Here is a 17,489-nt window from a genome sequence, read left to right as displayed (position 1 = left end):
TAACTCTTTACAACTCAAGTTGATAATCAAGTTTTGTTTTATTACTTGTGTAATATATTTACAAATATTTTCATTCACTTGTATTATGGGAAATAACTTGTTTACCTTGGGACAAGTTTTCCCTATATAAAAGGCCTATTTGAAAAATAACTGGTAAGATGGCATAGTTATTTAAGTGCATTGAAGCTTCAACACACTTTGCCACAGATGTTGGACAGGAATTCCCCTAATCCTACTTCACATTAGCTCCCCATGGAGCAGGTTATCAATCGTGGATGCTTCTTGGCTGCTTTAACAAAAAACATGCACAATGAACTGAGTGACCGCTTTCTGTGCTGAAGCATCTGTGGAAATGGTACCACTAGTGAATCAGGCTGTCCGGTCGATGGGCAGTGGGCTTGCCTGGCTCACGTATTCAATTACTAAGTTTGTCATGAGAGGTTAACTTAGTTCTGCATGCTCACTGCCAAACATATCAGCTTGGAGCTGCCTCTAACCCAAGGAGTCACTACTAACCGACTTCCTTTTTTTTGGCACCCCCCACCCTGGAGATCTTCCTGCCGCCCATCCTGCCACCACCTGCTCCTCTCCTGTGCTTAAAATAAATAGTTGGACATAAGACAATTGATGAGTGTGGATTTGGGCCCTGACTATTCAAGTATCAGGGCTCCTCCCTAAATGGCATGATGAGAGCACCTCTCACCATACTACGGGCGAGTACATTGCCATTGTTTCCCTGATCACAGCATGGAACGTGCCATATCCTAATGGTTCCACTATTTGGAGAACTTGTGCAGCAATTTCCTACTTCTCTGTGGCTCAATCATAAAAGGCACTGATATAAATGAGTGCATGTTCTTGTATTACCTACAGCCCTCCTTGCCTGGAACAATGTTCAGGAACTTGTCAATGAATATTGGCCCTTTACCATTCGCCAGGCATTGCAATGCAGCATCCAATTCCTTATGGCCAGACTGGTTCACTGGGCAATATCTGTGTGCAGCAAACTGCAGTAGTTCTTCTACTGCCCATGCAGTTTGGTCTTTACTGCAGCCTGGGCAGAGCCGTGTCCAGATCTTAAGGGTGCATTGTGCATTTGTTGCAGAGTTCCAGACTTGTGGGTACTCGGTGCTAGTTCACACAAACCTTTTTAAGTGGTGAGTGATGACACTTTAGCAAAGGTGATATGATTTTGAAGCATTTGGCCTAATGCGCATCAGTGCAGATGAATGCAACACATTGATCTGCTTCATTTCCCTAATCACCCTCTTGGCCTCATGATGTGCTGCATCATCAGCTATTTCTCAACAGCTTTCCTTTGACCTGCAAAGACATCAAGTATTGTTCTAGAGGAATCCTGTTTTTGCCACAAATACTCTTAAAATTTAACAGGGTGCTGCTTAGAATTCAGGGTCACTATTGTTGGTCAGACTTAAGCTTGCATATCCAAACAGTTCTACGGCTCCATGATAGTCTGATAACTGCAATGCTGTTCTTACATTGAACTGGATGCTTATTATCACTGATCACACTCGGTGCTTTTAATGAACTGAATTGAATTTTCTTTCTGTCTCTCTTGCGCAGGCATTCAAGTGGATCCTCGCCATCTTTCCCTAGTGGCAGATTACATGTGTTTTGATGGATCATACAAACCATTTAATCGAATTGGCATGCAATCAAGCTCCTCGCCCCTTCAGCAGATGACCTTTGAAACCAGCTATAAGTTCTTAAAACATGCAACTATGCTAGGTAAGAAAGACCTTGTTAACACGGAAGGCAAATTTCTTTTCATTTTCATTTTAACTTGAGCAGGTATCCTTTACATAAGGAAATTTAAAATTTGAACTAAGTCTCAAAGTCACACATTCTATTCCAGACCATGCTTCATGCTTCTTTTTCTATTGAGAAACTTGAATGTTGATGTGCTGCTATGGTTCTGAAAAGTAGGGAAAAGATAGGACAAATAAGAATGTATGTTTGGGTTTAGAAGTTTCTAGAGTAATGAATGAAGGGAAGGCGTAAGGAGCTTGTCAGTTTTGGATGCTGGGAACAAATGAGTTAGAGTAGGGAATGTTGCAATGAATCGTGATTCAACACAATGAAGGTACAGAGAGGAGGAATGCGTTTTAGAGAGAAACAGAGGAGGAAACATCAGTGGGAAGTGATCACACAATTAGACTAGCTTGGTCGACAATCCACATATGTCAGGCATTATAGTCCACTTGGTTTTGAGTGATAAACGGCAGTGTTTACAAGTCAGAGAACTGAAGTCACCCCAAAACTGTAGGCTAAAAATCGTAATGCCATCCCAGTCATGTTCCATGTTGACTCAGTGGGCAGAGGAGAGTTTGGGGGTGTCTTTTGGAACACTCACAGTAGCTTCCATTGCTCAATTGTCAGCCCAAAATTAGGAGGGATGTAACCTAACCTCGAATTAGATGAAGAGGATTGGGAAGAGACTAGTGCGGACTGTAAACATGAGCATAAGATCATTTTGGCCAAATCGTCAGTTTTCTGTGCTGTAAACTAGATGTGACCTAACGGCCTTTGTAACTATTCTGATTTAACACCCAACCTGCCAACGAGCTAACTTGTTTCTGTGCTGTTAGCACCTAGAGCTGCAGACAAGATAACTCGATTGGCCTTCAGGTTTTCAGGTGGTGGATCAAGCCTTCATAAGGGTCTCGGCTCCACAATACACAGTGGAATGCAGGAAACATGCAAAGGGTTTAAAGATAAGCGGGAAAAATTATTCAAAATCTGAAAAAAGAAATCCACACAGATTTCGTTCTGAATCTAAATTTAAAAAATTTTTTTTTAGAGTGGTCTGATCTTTTTTTAAAAAAAAAACTAGTTATTGTGGTGTGGCCATCACTGGTATACGTTACCCGAGAAGGTGCTGATTGGTCTTCTTGAACAAGTTTAATTAAAACCTGAGTGACATTGCTAGCCCACTTCAGGAGGCAGTTAAGAGCCAACCAGATTGGGTGGCACTGGAAACCAAGTCAGATAAGGACAGTGGATTTCCTTCCCTGAGGGGCATTTCTGAATCCATTTCATTTTTACAGCAACCCATCAGTCTCATGGTCACTTCAACTAATGCCAGTTTTTATTCCCAGCATTTTTTTTTGTAAATACTAAATTTAAATCCTCAAACTGCCACAGTGGGATTTGAATTTACATTCTCTGGATTGTTATTTCATAGCTCTGAATTATTGATACGCTAACATAACCACTACACCACCAGATCCTATTTCACAAACAACGAATTGCTATCAAGCGCTGTTGCTCTAATGTAGATAAGCACAATAGGCACTTTATATACAGCAAATTGCAATGAGATGAATGAGCAGTTTAATTGACTTCTGGTATAATTACTTGAGGTTAGATTGTTGGCTGGGACACTGAACAAACTCTCTGTTTCTCAGATAGTGGTATTGGATCTTTAATATCCACAGGAATAGGCAGACATTCATCAAAGGACAGTAACTCTGGCAGTGAAACATTCTCTGAATAATTCTGCGTCGGCCCAGATAGTGAGTGTGGTTGAGAGTCTAGCATATGGCTCGAGCTACAACTTTCTGATCCAGATGCAAGAGTGTCACGAACTCCTAATACACAAGAAGAGAAAGTTGGGCCGTCGGATGAAGGAATATTGCAAAAGAAAGGAAAAAACATCATCTACTTTAGTTGTGATATGATTATTATAGTAATAAGGCTAGGGGGCCGAACAATTTCAGCCTTGTTGTGAAATGAGTGTTTTTAAGGGCTGCCTGGGAAAAATATTGTTCCTTGAGCTGCTGGAAAATTGAAAAGGTTAAAAAGACACTATAATAACGAGCATCGGCTAAGGGAATTTTGGTGAGGAGGTAACTTTTAGGGACTTATACCAGAGCATTAACAGCTGTTCTTAATGTGGCATTTGCATTGTGTTAAATTATTACATGCTTTTTTCTTGTCGAAAGCCTGTTTGGTCCACAGGATGTTCTCCACTTCTGTCTTGATCCGCTGTAGGATTAGGCACACTCCTACCTTGGAGCATATTAATAGCAGAGACATTGGCCTGTAGTTTGATTGTAATTTTGGGTCTTTGCTGGTTTTGGGAGGCCAATGACTTCAGACATGCGCCAGGGTTTTGGCACAGTGCGACGGTGGTGGAGGGAGTGAATGTTTGAGGATGTGGTGCCAGTCAAGCAGGCTGCTTTGTCGGTTAGGATTATATTTGCTGGAGTTCAGAAGAATGAGGGGGGGATCTCATAGAAACCTATAAAATTCTAACAGGACTAGACTGGGTAGATGCAGGAAGGATGTTCCCGATGATGGGTGAGTCCAGAACCAGGGGTCACAGTCTGAGGATATGGGGTAGACCATTTAGGACTGAGATGAGGAGAAATTTCTTCAACAGAGAGTGGTGAACCTGTGGAATTCGTTATCACAGAAAGTAGTTGAGACCAAAACATTGTATGTTTTCAAGAAGTTAGATATAGCTCTTGGGGTGAAAGGGATCAAAGGATATGGGAGAAAGCGGGAACAGGCTATTGAGTTAGATGATCAACCGTGATCATAATGAATGGTGGAGCAGGCTCAAAGGGCCAATGGCCTACTCCTGCTCCTAGTTTCTGAGTCCCTGCAGTGCACCCTGTAGATGGTACACACTGTGCGTCAGCTGTGGAGGGAGCGAATATTTGTGGATGTGGTGCTGATCAAGCGGACTGCTTTGTCCTGGATGGTGTCGAGCTTCTCGAGTATTGTTGGAGCTGCACTCATCCTGACAAGTGGAGAGTATTTCGTCACACTCTTGACTTGTGCCTTGTAGATGGTGGACAGGCTTTGGGAGTCAGGAGGTGAGTTGCTCACCACAGGATGCCTAGCCTCTGACCCCTTCTTGCAGCCACAGTTTTTATATAACTGATCCAGTTCAGTTTCTGGTCAGTGGTAACCCTGAGGGTGTTGATAGTGGGGGATTCAGCGATGGTAATGTCATTGAATGTCAAGGGGCGATGGTTAGATTCTCTCTTGTTGGAGATGGTCATTGCCTGACACTTGTGTGGCCTGAATGTTACTTACCACTTGTCAGCCCAAACCTGGATATTATCCAGGTCTTGCTACATTTGGACATGGACTGCTTGAGTATCTGAGGAGTCGCGAATGGTTCTGAACATTGTGCAATCATTAGCGAACATCCCCACTTCGGACCTTATGATGGAAGCAAGGTCACTGATGAAGCAGCTGAAGACGATTGGGCCAAGGACACTACCCTGAGGAACTCCTGCAATGATGTCTTGGAACTGAGATGATTGACCTCCAACAATCACAACCATCTTCCTTTGTGCTAGGTGTGATTCTAACCAGTGAAGAGTTTTGCCCCGATTCCCATTGACTCCAGTTTTGCTAGGGCTCCTTGATGCCACACTCAGTCAAATGCTGCCTTGATGTCACCTCACCTCACCTCTGGAGTTCAGCTCTTTTGTCCATGCCTTGATGTCATCTCACTCACCTCTGGAGTTCAGCTCTTTTGTCCATCTTTGAACCAAGGCTGTGATGAGATCAGTGATCTTGCAGAACCCAAAGTGGGCATCAGTGAGCAGGTTATTGCTAAGCCTGAGCCGCTTGATAGCACTGTTGGTGACCCCTTCCATCACTTTACTGATGATGGAGAGTAGACTGATGAGGTGGTAATTTGGCAGGGTTGGATTTGTCCTGTTTTTTATTTACAGGACATACCTGGGCAATTTTCCACATAGCCAGGTTAAAGCCAATATTGTAGCTGTACTGGAACAGCTTGGCTAGGGGCAAGGCAAGTTCTAGAACACAGGTCTTCAGTACTATTGCTGGAATATTGTCAGGACCCATAGCCTTTGCAGTATCCAGTGCCTTCCGCCATTTCTTGATATCACATGGATTGAATTGATTGAAGACTGGCATCTGTGATGCTGGGGACCTCTGGAGGAGGCCGCGATGGATTATTCTGGCTGAAGATTGTAGCAAATGCTTCAGCCTTATCTTTTGCACCGATGTGCTAGGCTCCCCCATCATTGAGGATAGGGATATTTGTGGAGCCTCCCCCTCCAGTGAGTTTTTAAATTGTCCACCACCATTCACGACTGGATATGGCAGGACTGCAGAGCTTAGATCTGATCTGTTGGTTGTGGAATGGCTTAGCTCTGTCTATCATTTGCTGATTATGCCCTTTGGCTTGCAGGTCGTCCTGTGTTATAACTACACCAGGTTGACACCTCATTTTCAGGTATGCCTGGTTCTGCTCCTGGCATGCCCTCCTGTACTCCATGCCAGGCCATGCGGTTACAGACTGTAGTTGAGTACAATTCTGCCACTGCTGATGGTCCACAGCACCTCATGGTTGCCCAGCCTTGAGTTGCTAGACCTGTTCGAAATCTATCCCATGTAGCACAGTGGTCGTGCCACACAACACGATGGAGGGTATCCTCACTGTGAAGATGGGACTTCAACTCCACAAGGACTGTGCGGTGGTCACTCCTACCAATACTGTCATGGACAGATGCGCCTGCGGCAGACAGGTTGGTGAGGATTAGTATGTTTTTCCCTCTCGTTGGTTCCCTCACCACCTGCCACAGACCCAGTCTAGCAGCTATGTCCTTTAGGACTCAGCCAGCTTGGTCAGTAATGGTGCCACCCTTGGTGATGGACATTGAAGTCACCTGCCCAGAGTACATTCTGCACCCATGCTGCCCTCAGTGCTTCCTCCAAGTGGTGCTCAACATGGAAGAGCACTGATTGATCAGCTGAGGGAGGGCGGTACGTGGTAATCAGGAGGTTTCCTTGCCCATGTTTGACCTGATGCCATAAGACTTCATGGGGTCCAGAATCGATGTTGAGGACTCCCAGGGCAACTCCTTCCCAACTGTATACCACTGTGCCAGTCCTGCTGGTGAGACAGGACATACCCAGGGATGTTAATGGTGGTTTCTGGGACATTTTCTGTAAGATATGATTCCGTGAGTTGCTTGACTAGTCTGTGGAACAGCTCTCCCCAGGGTCAACAGGGCTGAGTATGAAGTTGCCAGGTGGTCCATCGGTTCCATTCCTTTTAGACTTTTTAGCAGTTTAATACAACTGAGTGGCTTGCTAGGCCAACCACATTGCTGCAGATCTGGAGTCACATGTAGGCCAGACCACGTGAGGACGGCAGACTTCCTTCCCTGAAGGACGATAGTGAACCAGATGTGTTTTTACGATAATTGACAATGGTTTCATAGTCATCATTAGCCTTTTAATTTCAGATTTTTATTGAATTCAACTTTCATCATCTGCCATGGTGGGATTTGAACCCATGTCCCCAGAGCATGGGTCTCTGGATTACTAGTTCAGTGACAATACCACTATGCCTCTGCCTTCCCCTCTTGGACACATCTTACCATTACTTGGTTGTCACTGGATCAAAATCTGGAATTCTTCATAACAGCATTATGGAAGCATCATGACCATTACAGTTCAAGAATAAGGTTCACCACCACCTTATTGGGTCAACTTGGGCGACAAGAAAATGGTGGTGGATCTTCTCATTTAACTCCAGAGCTGGGTGTCGTCAGAGTTTAAATGGAAGTTGACCCCTAAGTTTGCTGTTGATGGCAAGTATATAGTTGAAGGGCTGAAGGTGAAAGCTTGGGTGGCACTGAAGTAACAGTGTGGAACAAAAGTCATCTCTGGAGATGACTTGATGACTCAACAGAGGAAAGGCAATAGTTGAGAGATTATGCAACACAATCACAGAAGATACCATTTGAAATGTTTTTAAATTCATTCATGGGATGTGGGTGTCGCTGGCTAGGCCAGCATTTATTGCCCACCCCTGTTCAGAGGGCGTTTAAGGGTCAACCACATTGCTGTGGGTCTGGAGTCACATGTAGGCCAGACCAGGTAAGGATGGCAGATTTCCTTCCCTAATGGACATTAGTGAACCAGATGGGTTTTTATGGCAATTGTTTCACGGTCATCATTGGACTTTTAAATTGGATTCAAATTCCACCATCTGCCATGAGGTTTCCAGATTACTGGTCCAGTGACAATACCACTCTGCCATCGCCTCCCCCAGGAGGGGGAGGGATTCAAAGAGAGGCATGAATTTATGAGGCTCTTGAGGAGTCAACAGCAAAGTTGGAGTTGGGGAGGGTAGTTTGCAAGGACACAGGGATCAAGCATGGTTTTTTTTTGAGGAGATGGTGATGATTGTTTTGAAAGAGAAGTGGACAGTATCTGAGGCAATGGCGACAAGGAAGGGAAGTTAGTTAGTCAGAAGATTAGCCGGAATGGGAAAGATATGAGGACGTCATCAGAGATGGCCTCCTTAAGTAGAGAAGCCAGTGGAGATTTCAGGGTCATGGTGATGGCAATAAATACATAAAAAAAGACTTGCATTAATTTAGCAATTAATATATGACCTCAGGCCATCCGAAAGCGCTTTACAGCCAAAGAAGTACAAGTGAAGTTTAGTCACTGTTGTAATGTAGGAAATGCAGCAGCCAATTTGCACACAACAAGCTCATGATAATGACCAAATAATCTGTTTTTGTGATTGTTGATTGAGGGATGGAGTGACACTTCCGACTCAGAAGTGAGAGTGCCACCAACTGAGCCACAACAGATGCATGTAAATGGAATATAAGGAATTAACAGGAACTCTGCTTTGAAAAGCAAACCACTGGCTGTGTTTCGCCGAAAACGGAGTGAACACTCGGACCTAGGAGGTTTGTCTTGGAAGTCTTTATTAAATCGTGATATCACGGAGAGCCCAGTCGCATACAATGGAGCGATCCGGCACTCTGAGAAGCATTGGAGTACACACAAAGTTATAGCAAAAAAGTACATGACAGAGATTAGGCAGTTTCAATGGTTAGAGATTAGGCAGTTTCAATGGTTAGAGATTAGGCAGTTTCAATGGTTAGAGATTAGGCAGTTTCAATGGTTAGAGATTAGGCAGTTTCAATGGTTAGAGATTAGGCAGTTTCAATGGTTGCTTAATCCTCACTAATTATTAACGTGGTATGGTGACATATCTTGGGCATGCACACAATAGTTCTTTCTTAGTTTACAACCATATCTGACATCTGGCGCCCATTAGTCTGGGAAGGTAGCTGATAGCGCGACTAGTTTATTAGTTTATGTGCTGGTTGCGTCACTGCTCAAGAACACTCTGTAGTAATTTCATTATACATGTATTTTATTCTTCCACAATCCCTCCTTGTTAATCTTTTAGATTAACACCAGTGAGGAATAGTATCTTCATCATCATATGGGGGTTCATAACCATAAGGAAAAGGCCGGTCCCTGGCGGGGTAAACTTTCTCTCCCCACCAGTGGGCTTCGCTGGGGCCAGTGCGCATCATTTGGGGAATAATTGGGGCACCACCTAACCCAGTAGAGACACCATTGATAATCTGGGAGCAGCAAATCTGCAAAGCAACACATGCACAATGCCCTATGCTACGACCAACCCAATTAAAACGTATAGCAACCAACTTCCCCAACTGGAGAACCAACCTAGTATTACAGACCACCAAGAATCTTTTTTATAAAAATTACTCACTTTCCCCAACCTTTTTTATTTCTTGTACTTTGCCCATGACATGCTGTCCCAAGTCAGTAATATTTTCAGAGACGTCGGGTACATAAGTGCAGCACTCTGAGCCTATCATAGCACAAGTGCCGCCTTTTTCAGCTAGAAGGAAGTCAAGGGCCATCCTGTTTTGTAATGCGTTTAGGCGTAGTGCTATAATTTCAGTGGTACTAGCTGAAATCTGCTTCTGTGTCTCAACCAGCGCATCAGCCGTTGAATTAGCGACTTTTTCAAGTGCAGCTGCCAGGTTGATAATTTCACGGGAATTACGAGCAGTTCCATAAGGGGGGCAAAGCAATCACCCAGAATCGTTCAGATTCCGAGATGCCACGGCGATGTAGACGCCGATGCGGGTGAATATCTGATTTACCTATATGGCGAAGATAGGGATTCAAGTATGCTAGGTAGCAACAGCCACTCCAGGTGGGAGTGGTTCCGTTTTTTTCGAATTTCCTACAGGCACATTAAAGAAAGAGGATAGTTGAGGCATCCCAGGCAACCAGGGGTAAGCTTTATCTCCACAAACCCAGTATGTACCATTGAGGGGGTTTGGTGGATGTTCGGTACTGCTAGTACCGGCGGGCTTTCGGATTGATAGGCCAAAGAGGTATGATACCGTAATGTGACAGGAGCTTCGTCCCAGATCGTAAATGCTGAGTGTAAGGTTGGAACACCAACAGGTGGCGTTTACCGGCTCTTGTGGAGGTCTGATTCTAATCCCATGTTCTGTATAGTTCCACCCATTGACAGGTGGAGAGCGAAGGAACCAACCCCTAAACATATTGCGCTGCGGTGTTACAATATTAAAAGTTCGAACGTCAGCGTACTCAGTGTCATTTAGAGGAACAGCACGCCAATGACCCGTCTCACCCCCATGTTGGGGAGTCTGGGCGCATATCCAACAGGCACCCTGTCCTACCTGTCTAGCGTAGGTGCGGCATAGAGACAAAAAGCTGTTTGGGTGAGGGTCCCTTGGGTATACCCCACAGAATATAACAAGGAGCAGTATCCAATACATAATATAAGTTAGATCACTTGGTAACAGCTGCTATATTATCGCCGGACAATATTTTTTACAGCGGGTGGCGTGGACCCAGCCTTCCTTCCCTTTAACCTTCAAGGCCGTCCGAGTTGTTAGCAGCACAAGGTAGGGTCCTTTCCACCTAGGAGAAAGAGAGTCTTTGTTTAGATTTTTTGCATACACTTGATCACCTAGCTGGAAGGCTTGTATAAGAGTATCTCCTACGTTCACCTGAGCCTGCCTTACCCTCTCATGCAATTCAGCTGCAGTTTTGCATAGTGCTTGGGCGTAAGCCAAGGTCTGCTCATCATTCCATATTAAGGCCAATTTTTCGACACATACAGGAGGCTGGGCTCCGGTAGTCATAGGACGCCCCATAAGAGCTTCATGGGGTGTTATTCCAGTGGCTCTATTTTTTCTATTTCGCATAGCATAAAGCACTACTGGGAGTGCTTCTGGCCACGAGAGGTTATTATCCTGACAAACTTTAGATAGGACGTTTTTTAATTCCCCATTTACCCTTTCTACCATCCCTGAGGACTGTGGCTGGTAGGGAATATGCAATCTCCACTGAAATCCCATAACCTGCACTAAGTCTTTTACTTTCTGGTTAAGTGAGCCCCTCGGTCACTATTTATTCCCATAGGTATTCCGTATCTAGGTATAATTTCTTTCCACAATATTTTCACTACCGTTTGAGCATCATTTTTTAGTGTGGGGTAAGCTTCTACCCATCAGGTGAACATGTCTACTATCACTAACATATACTTATATCCCGAGGCCGGGGGCATATGTACAAAATCAATTTGTAAATTTTCGAAGGGCATCTTGGGCATCGGGAGGTGATCATACTTGGCTGCTGGCCCTTTGTTGTTCTGCTGGCAAATCGAACAAGAGCGAGTGATTTTTTTATATGGTTGGGGTTATGCCCGGTGCAAACCATAGAACACTACAGCACAGAAAACAGGCCATTCGGCCCTTCTATTCTGTGCCAAAATATTATTCCGCTAGTCCCATTGACCTGCACCTAGTCCATAACCCTCCAGACCTCTCCCATCCATGTATCTATCCAATTTATTCTTAAAACTTAAGAGTGAGCCCACATTTACCACGTCAGATGGTAGCTCGTTCCACACTCTCACCACTCTGAGTGAAGAAGTTGCCCCTAATGTTCCCCCTAAACCTTTCCCCTTTCACCCTAAAGCCATGTCCTCTCGTGTTTATCCCTCCTAATCTAAGTAGAAAGAGCCTACTCGCATTTACTCTGTCTATACCCTTCATAATTTTGTAAACTTCTATCAAATCTCCCCTCATTCTTCTACGCTCCAAGGAATAAAGTCCTAACCTGTTTAATCTTTCCCTGTAACTCAACTCCTTAAGACCCAGCAACATCCTAGTAAATCTTCTCTGCACTCTCTCAATCTTACTGATATCCTTCCTGTAGTTAGGCGACCAGAACTGCACACACTACTCCAAAGTTGGCCTCACCAATGTCTTATACAACCTCACCATAATATCCCAACTCCTATACTCAATACTTTGATTTATGAAGGCCAGTATGCCAAAAGCTTTCTTTACAACCCTGTCTACCTGTGACGTCACTTTCAGGGAATTATGTATCTGAACTCCCAGATCCCTTTGTTCCTCCGCACTCCTCAGTGCCCTACCATTTAATGTGTATGTCCTACCTTGGTTTGACCTTCCAAAATGCAACACCTCACACTTTTCTGCATTAAATTCCATCTGCCATTTTCTGGTCCATTTTTGCAGTTGGTCCAGATCCCTCTGCAAGCTTTGAAAGCCTTCCTCGCTGTCCACAACGCCTCCAATCTTAGTGTCATCAGCAAACTTGCTGATCTAATTCACCACATTATCATCCAAATCATTGATATAGACAACAAACAACAATGGTCCCAGCACAGATCCCTGAGGCACACCACTAGTCACAGGCCTCCAATCTGAGAAGCAATCATCCACTACCACTCTCTGTCTTCTCCCACACAGCCAATTTCAAATCCAGTTTACAACCTCTCCATGGATACCAAGTGTCTGAACCTTCTGAACTAACCTCCCATGTGGGACCTTGTCAAAGGCCTTACTAAAGTCCATGTAGACAACATCCACAGCCTTTCCTTCATCTACTTTCTTGGTAACCTCCTCGAAAAACTCTACAAGGTTCGTTAAACACGACCTACCACGCACAAAGCCATGCTGACTATCCTTAATCAGCCCTTGGCTGTCCAAATAATTATATATCCGATCTCTCAGAACACTTTCCAATAATTTACCTACTACTGACGTCAGGCTCACTGGCCTGGTTTACTTTTGGAGCCTTTTTTAAACAACGGAATAACGTGAGCTACCCTCCAATCCTCCGGCACCTCACCCGTGGCTAAGGACATTTTAAATATTTCTGCCAGGGCTCCTGCAATTTCTACACTAGTCTCCCTCAAGGTCCGAGGGAATATCATGTCAGGCCCGGGGGATTTACCTACCTTTATTTGCGGTACGGCAGCAAGCACCTCCTCCTCTTTAATCTCTATATGTTCTATGACACTACTGCTTGTTTCCCTTCCTTCCTTATACACTATGCCAGTTTCCTGAGTAAATACTGATGCAAAAAAACTGTTTAAGATCTCCCCCATCTCGTGAGGCTCCACACGTAGATGACCACTCTGATCTTCTGATCTTCAAGGAGACCAATTGTGTCCCTTACTATCCTTTTACTCTTAATATACTTGTAGAAACCCTTCGGGTTTACCTTCACACTATCTGCCAAAGCAACCTCATGTCTTCTTTTTGCCTTCCTGATTTCCTTTTTTTGTATTTTCTTATATTTTCTATACTCTACAAGTACCTCATTTGCTTCTTGTTGCCTATACCTGCTATACACCTCTCTCTTCTTCTTAACTAGATCGCCAATATTCCTTGAAAACCAAGGTTCCCTATGCCTGTTAACTTTGCCTTTAATCCTGACAGGAACATGCAAACTCTGCACTCTCAAAATTTCGCCTTTGAATGCCTTCCACTTACTGAACACATCCTTGCCAGAAAACAACTTATCCCAGTCCACTCTTCCTAGATCCTTTCTCATTTCCACAAAATTGGCCTTTCTCCAATTTAGAATCTCAACTCAAGGACCAGACCTATCCTTATCCATAATTTGCTTAAAACTAATGACATTGTGGTCACTGGACCCAAAATGTTCGCCCATTATTGGTTAATCGCATGTTGCATCCCTCCTTTGCCCATGTGTGCCTGTGCATGTACTAGGTGGCACAGGGGCAAAAACAGACTTCGGGGACAGACCACCCGCCCATCCGGATGAAACCAAAAACCTTCCTTAAAACTGCATTGCACCCACTCCCATGTCCGCTTTTCCTGTAGGGTAGAATTTTGTTGCGCTGCCTGTAATTCAAAAGACCCTAAAGCAGGGATGGGAGAGCAACTTGAGGTGCAAAGAGCTTGCAGGAGAGGCATTTGTGCGGCAGCTACTTCTTTGGCCGCCTGATCCGCTCGGGCATTCCCTTGGGAAACATTATCAGTCAAATTAGTATGTGCTTCGCATTTAACAATTGCCAGGCACTTGGGCAACTGAATTGCTGCGAGGAGGTTTAATACAAGTTGGGAATGTTTGATGGACTTTCCTGCTGATGTAATGAAACCCCGATTTTTCCATATTTGGCCGAAATCATGGACGACGCCAAAGGCATAGCGGGAATCGGTATAAATGTTGGCCGCCCGATTCTCAGCCAGGATGCAAGCTCGGGTTAAGGCAAAGAGTTCTGCTGCCTGTGCCATAGTGCCAGGAGGTAGTGCATAGGCTTCCACCGTGCGGTGCGGATCCACAGTAGCATAACCGGCGAGGAGTAAATAGTCTCTTGGTCGATGAGAAGAGCCGTCGGTGAAAAAGATAACATCCGGATTGAGCAGGGGATCCATCTGCAGATCCACCCTGGGGGAAGTGGATTGTTCGACCACTGTGATGCAGTCATGCTCCGCATCAGTTGAGGGCTCTGGCACAAAGGTGGCAGGATTAATCGCAGGCGATCGGCGGTAAGTGTAATCGGGGTGTGATAGCAAAATTGCTTCGTATCCCGTACGTCGTGAGGCGGTAAAATGTTGTGTAGCGGCGGAGTTTAAAAGTAGCATAACAGCATGGGGTACTCGCACTTCACAAGGGTGGTCGAGGACCAACGGCAATGACTTCTCGACTATGGCAGCGGTGGCTGCTACGGCACGGAGACAAGCAGGCATTCCCAGTACTACAGCAGGGAGAGCCTTAGAGTATTAAGCAACTGGTCTTCTTCCTCCTCCATGGTCCTGGGTAAGCACTTCTGTGGCGATCCCTTCCTTTTCACAGACATGCAACTGAAAAGGGCGCTCATAGTTGGGTAGCCCCAAAGCCGGGGCCGTTGTTACAGCTGTTTTGAGGGCTCGGAATGCCGACGCCTGTTCCGGGGTCCATTGAACAAGTGCGGGTGCTTCTTTCAGAGTAGCAGCATGGAGGATGGCATCATGCAGGCGATAATCGGGTATCCATTGTCAACAATAGCCAACCATGCTTAAAAAAGAAAGGACCTCCTTCTTTGTCTTAGGAGTGGGTAATCGTAGGATAGCCTGAACTCGATCAGGTCCTATTTGCCGAGTTCCGGCCTTCAAGGTGAATCCCAGGTACTGGACTTGCGACTGGCAGAACTGTAGTTTGGATCTCAATACCCTATGGCCTCTTGTAGCTAAGAATTGGAGCAAAGTCACTGAGTCCTCTACACAGTCCACCAGGGTAGGTGAGGCCACTAAAAGGTCATTGGCATACTGTATTAATGTAGAGTTTCCGTTCAGACAGCATTCGTCCAGGTCATGTTTCACAGCGGCTGCATATACGGCAGGGCTCTCTGTGTAGCCTTGGGGAAGCCGCATCCAGGTATACTGTCGTCCTTTTATATGTAAAAGCAAACAAATACTGGCTATCGGGGTGAAGGGGGATAGAGAAGAATGCAGAGCACAAATCAACCACAGTGTAGACCGCGGCATCAGACGGGATAGAGGAAAGGATCACATTTACATCCGGCACCACCAGGGCTATGGGAATGACAATGTTGTTTACAGCCCTTAAGTCCTGCACAAAGCGCCATTCGTTTGGCCGTCCGACCTTGGGTATAGGCACTATTGGTGTGTTGCAGGGACTGACAGTAGGCTTAAGAACCCCTTGTTGGAGCAGGGAATCTGTGACTGTGGCGATGCCCACCTCGGCTTCAGGGGTCAGTCGGTACTGTCGAACGCAAGGCAGCACAACATCCTTTCGTAGTGACACGGTGGTCCGGGGCGGTAAGCACTCGGCCTACATGAGTCTTGTGCAGGGCCCACAAATCGCCATTGACTATGTCCAACGCTAAAGGGCCAATAGAGTCGGGCTGCTCAGGTGGCTGTTGCCGCTGAAATGCAGCAAGAGGGTCGATTAATTGACAGGAAATCCCCGGGAGGTATATTCTACCCTCAGCAGCCCCAAACTACTCGAAAGATCCAATGCATTCAGAGGTAGGAGCTGCCTGTAACCGTTTAAGCATGGGACCTATTTGTTTGGCATGGAAGGGGGGCCGAACCGCAAGGGTTAAGTGGGGCTCAGAGTCAAGGTCCATACGGAACAGGGGCTGCTGTTCCGTGGTCAAGTGCACTGGGACGCCTAGGCCCGCTTCCCCGAAATAAAGGTAGGGGTCGAGGCAAATGGAGGTTAATTGCCCTGCAACAGCGTTGGCCCTTTGGCGATACTCAGGGTCATCTTTCATTGTAATCCACGCAGTACCGTGTAAGCGAGAGTAATACTGTATCACCTGTAACAGGCTCTTCAGAGTCCGAACAGGAGTCAAAAACGGCAGCTGATCGATTTCCCGCCACAAGCGGCCCATCTTTGCCGCATAAAGGTTACCCTCAAGTTGCCAGCAGTATAAGGTCGGTTCGGGCTTAGCTTCGGGGGTAAGGAGTAGGGACGCTAACTGATGGGTCTGGGGCGAGGGTACCTCCATATACATGCCCTGAGGGGTACAGTAGATAGTGGCTCCTAATTTGCACAGGGTCTGGCGTCCTAGCAGGGGTAAGGGAGTGGTTGCTGATACTATCAGTGTCTCCTCTACACGGTTGTCTTTCAATGACAGAGCAACCCGTTTAGATAGGGGCTCTGATAAGGGAACACCAGCCACTCCCACAGTTACTACCCTGTTCTGGCTAAGGGGTAATCCCAGGGAGGGTGGTACAGAGGACAGGGTAGCGCCAGTGTCCACCAAGGCTCGCAAATGAGTATCTCCTATTCTAAGGGTTACCATAGGTTGTGCTTCAGAGTCTTGGGAAAGTGATATAACTGCTCCCTGTACCATAAACTCCCCTGGGCCCCGCTAATCCTGCGGAAAAGGGTTATTATAAGTAAAGGAGGGAACCGCGGCTATCTGCTGCCCGTGTGACATAGCAGGCTCCTTGGGGGAAGTAAATTGGCAGTCCCTGGCCCAGTGCCCTTTCTTCCCGCACTTACGGCAAATGTCTTGGGATTTGTCCCATCTTGGACCCTTAGCCTGTCCCTTACGTCTGCCCTGTTCCTGACGATAGAATTGGGTCTTTTGTTGTTTTGGGCCCTCCTGGGGGCTGACGAACAGTCCCTTACGGTCCATATTGACCAAAGTAGTGGTAATTTCGGACCAGCGCATAGTTTGCCAATTCAGATTTCGCATCTTAAAAGCCTGGGCTTGTTGGGGCAGCATACAGTTCAGCAGCGTCTGAATAGCCAAAGGCCCGTTGCCCTCCAAGGGAACACCTGCATACTCTTCCCAGGTATTACGAAATCTGGCGATAAAATCAGGGGCGCCCTCATCTTTCCTCTGCAAA

General features: G+C 45.8%; 1 protein-coding gene across 1 annotated transcript in view; it reads left to right on the top strand.

Annotated features, from left to right (window-relative positions):
- polr1a (RNA polymerase I subunit A) overlaps positions 1–17,489 on the top strand; it is a 171,473-nt gene that overhangs the window by 138,735 nt on the left and 15,249 nt on the right. Inside the window, exon 33 of the mRNA XM_078553686.1 lies at positions 1,585–1,749. Coding sequence (XP_078409812.1) covers positions 1,585–1,749 — 165 coding nt within the window. The remainder of the gene's footprint in view (positions 1–1,584; positions 1,750–17,489) is intronic.

The sequence above is a fragment of the Cetorhinus maximus genome, chromosome 1, assembly GCF_964194155.1.
Source record: "Cetorhinus maximus chromosome 1, sCetMax3.hap1.1, whole genome shotgun sequence".
NCBI lineage: Eukaryota > Metazoa > Chordata > Chondrichthyes > Lamniformes > Cetorhinidae > Cetorhinus > Cetorhinus maximus.
This window is presented reverse-complemented; position numbering and strand designations above follow the sequence as displayed.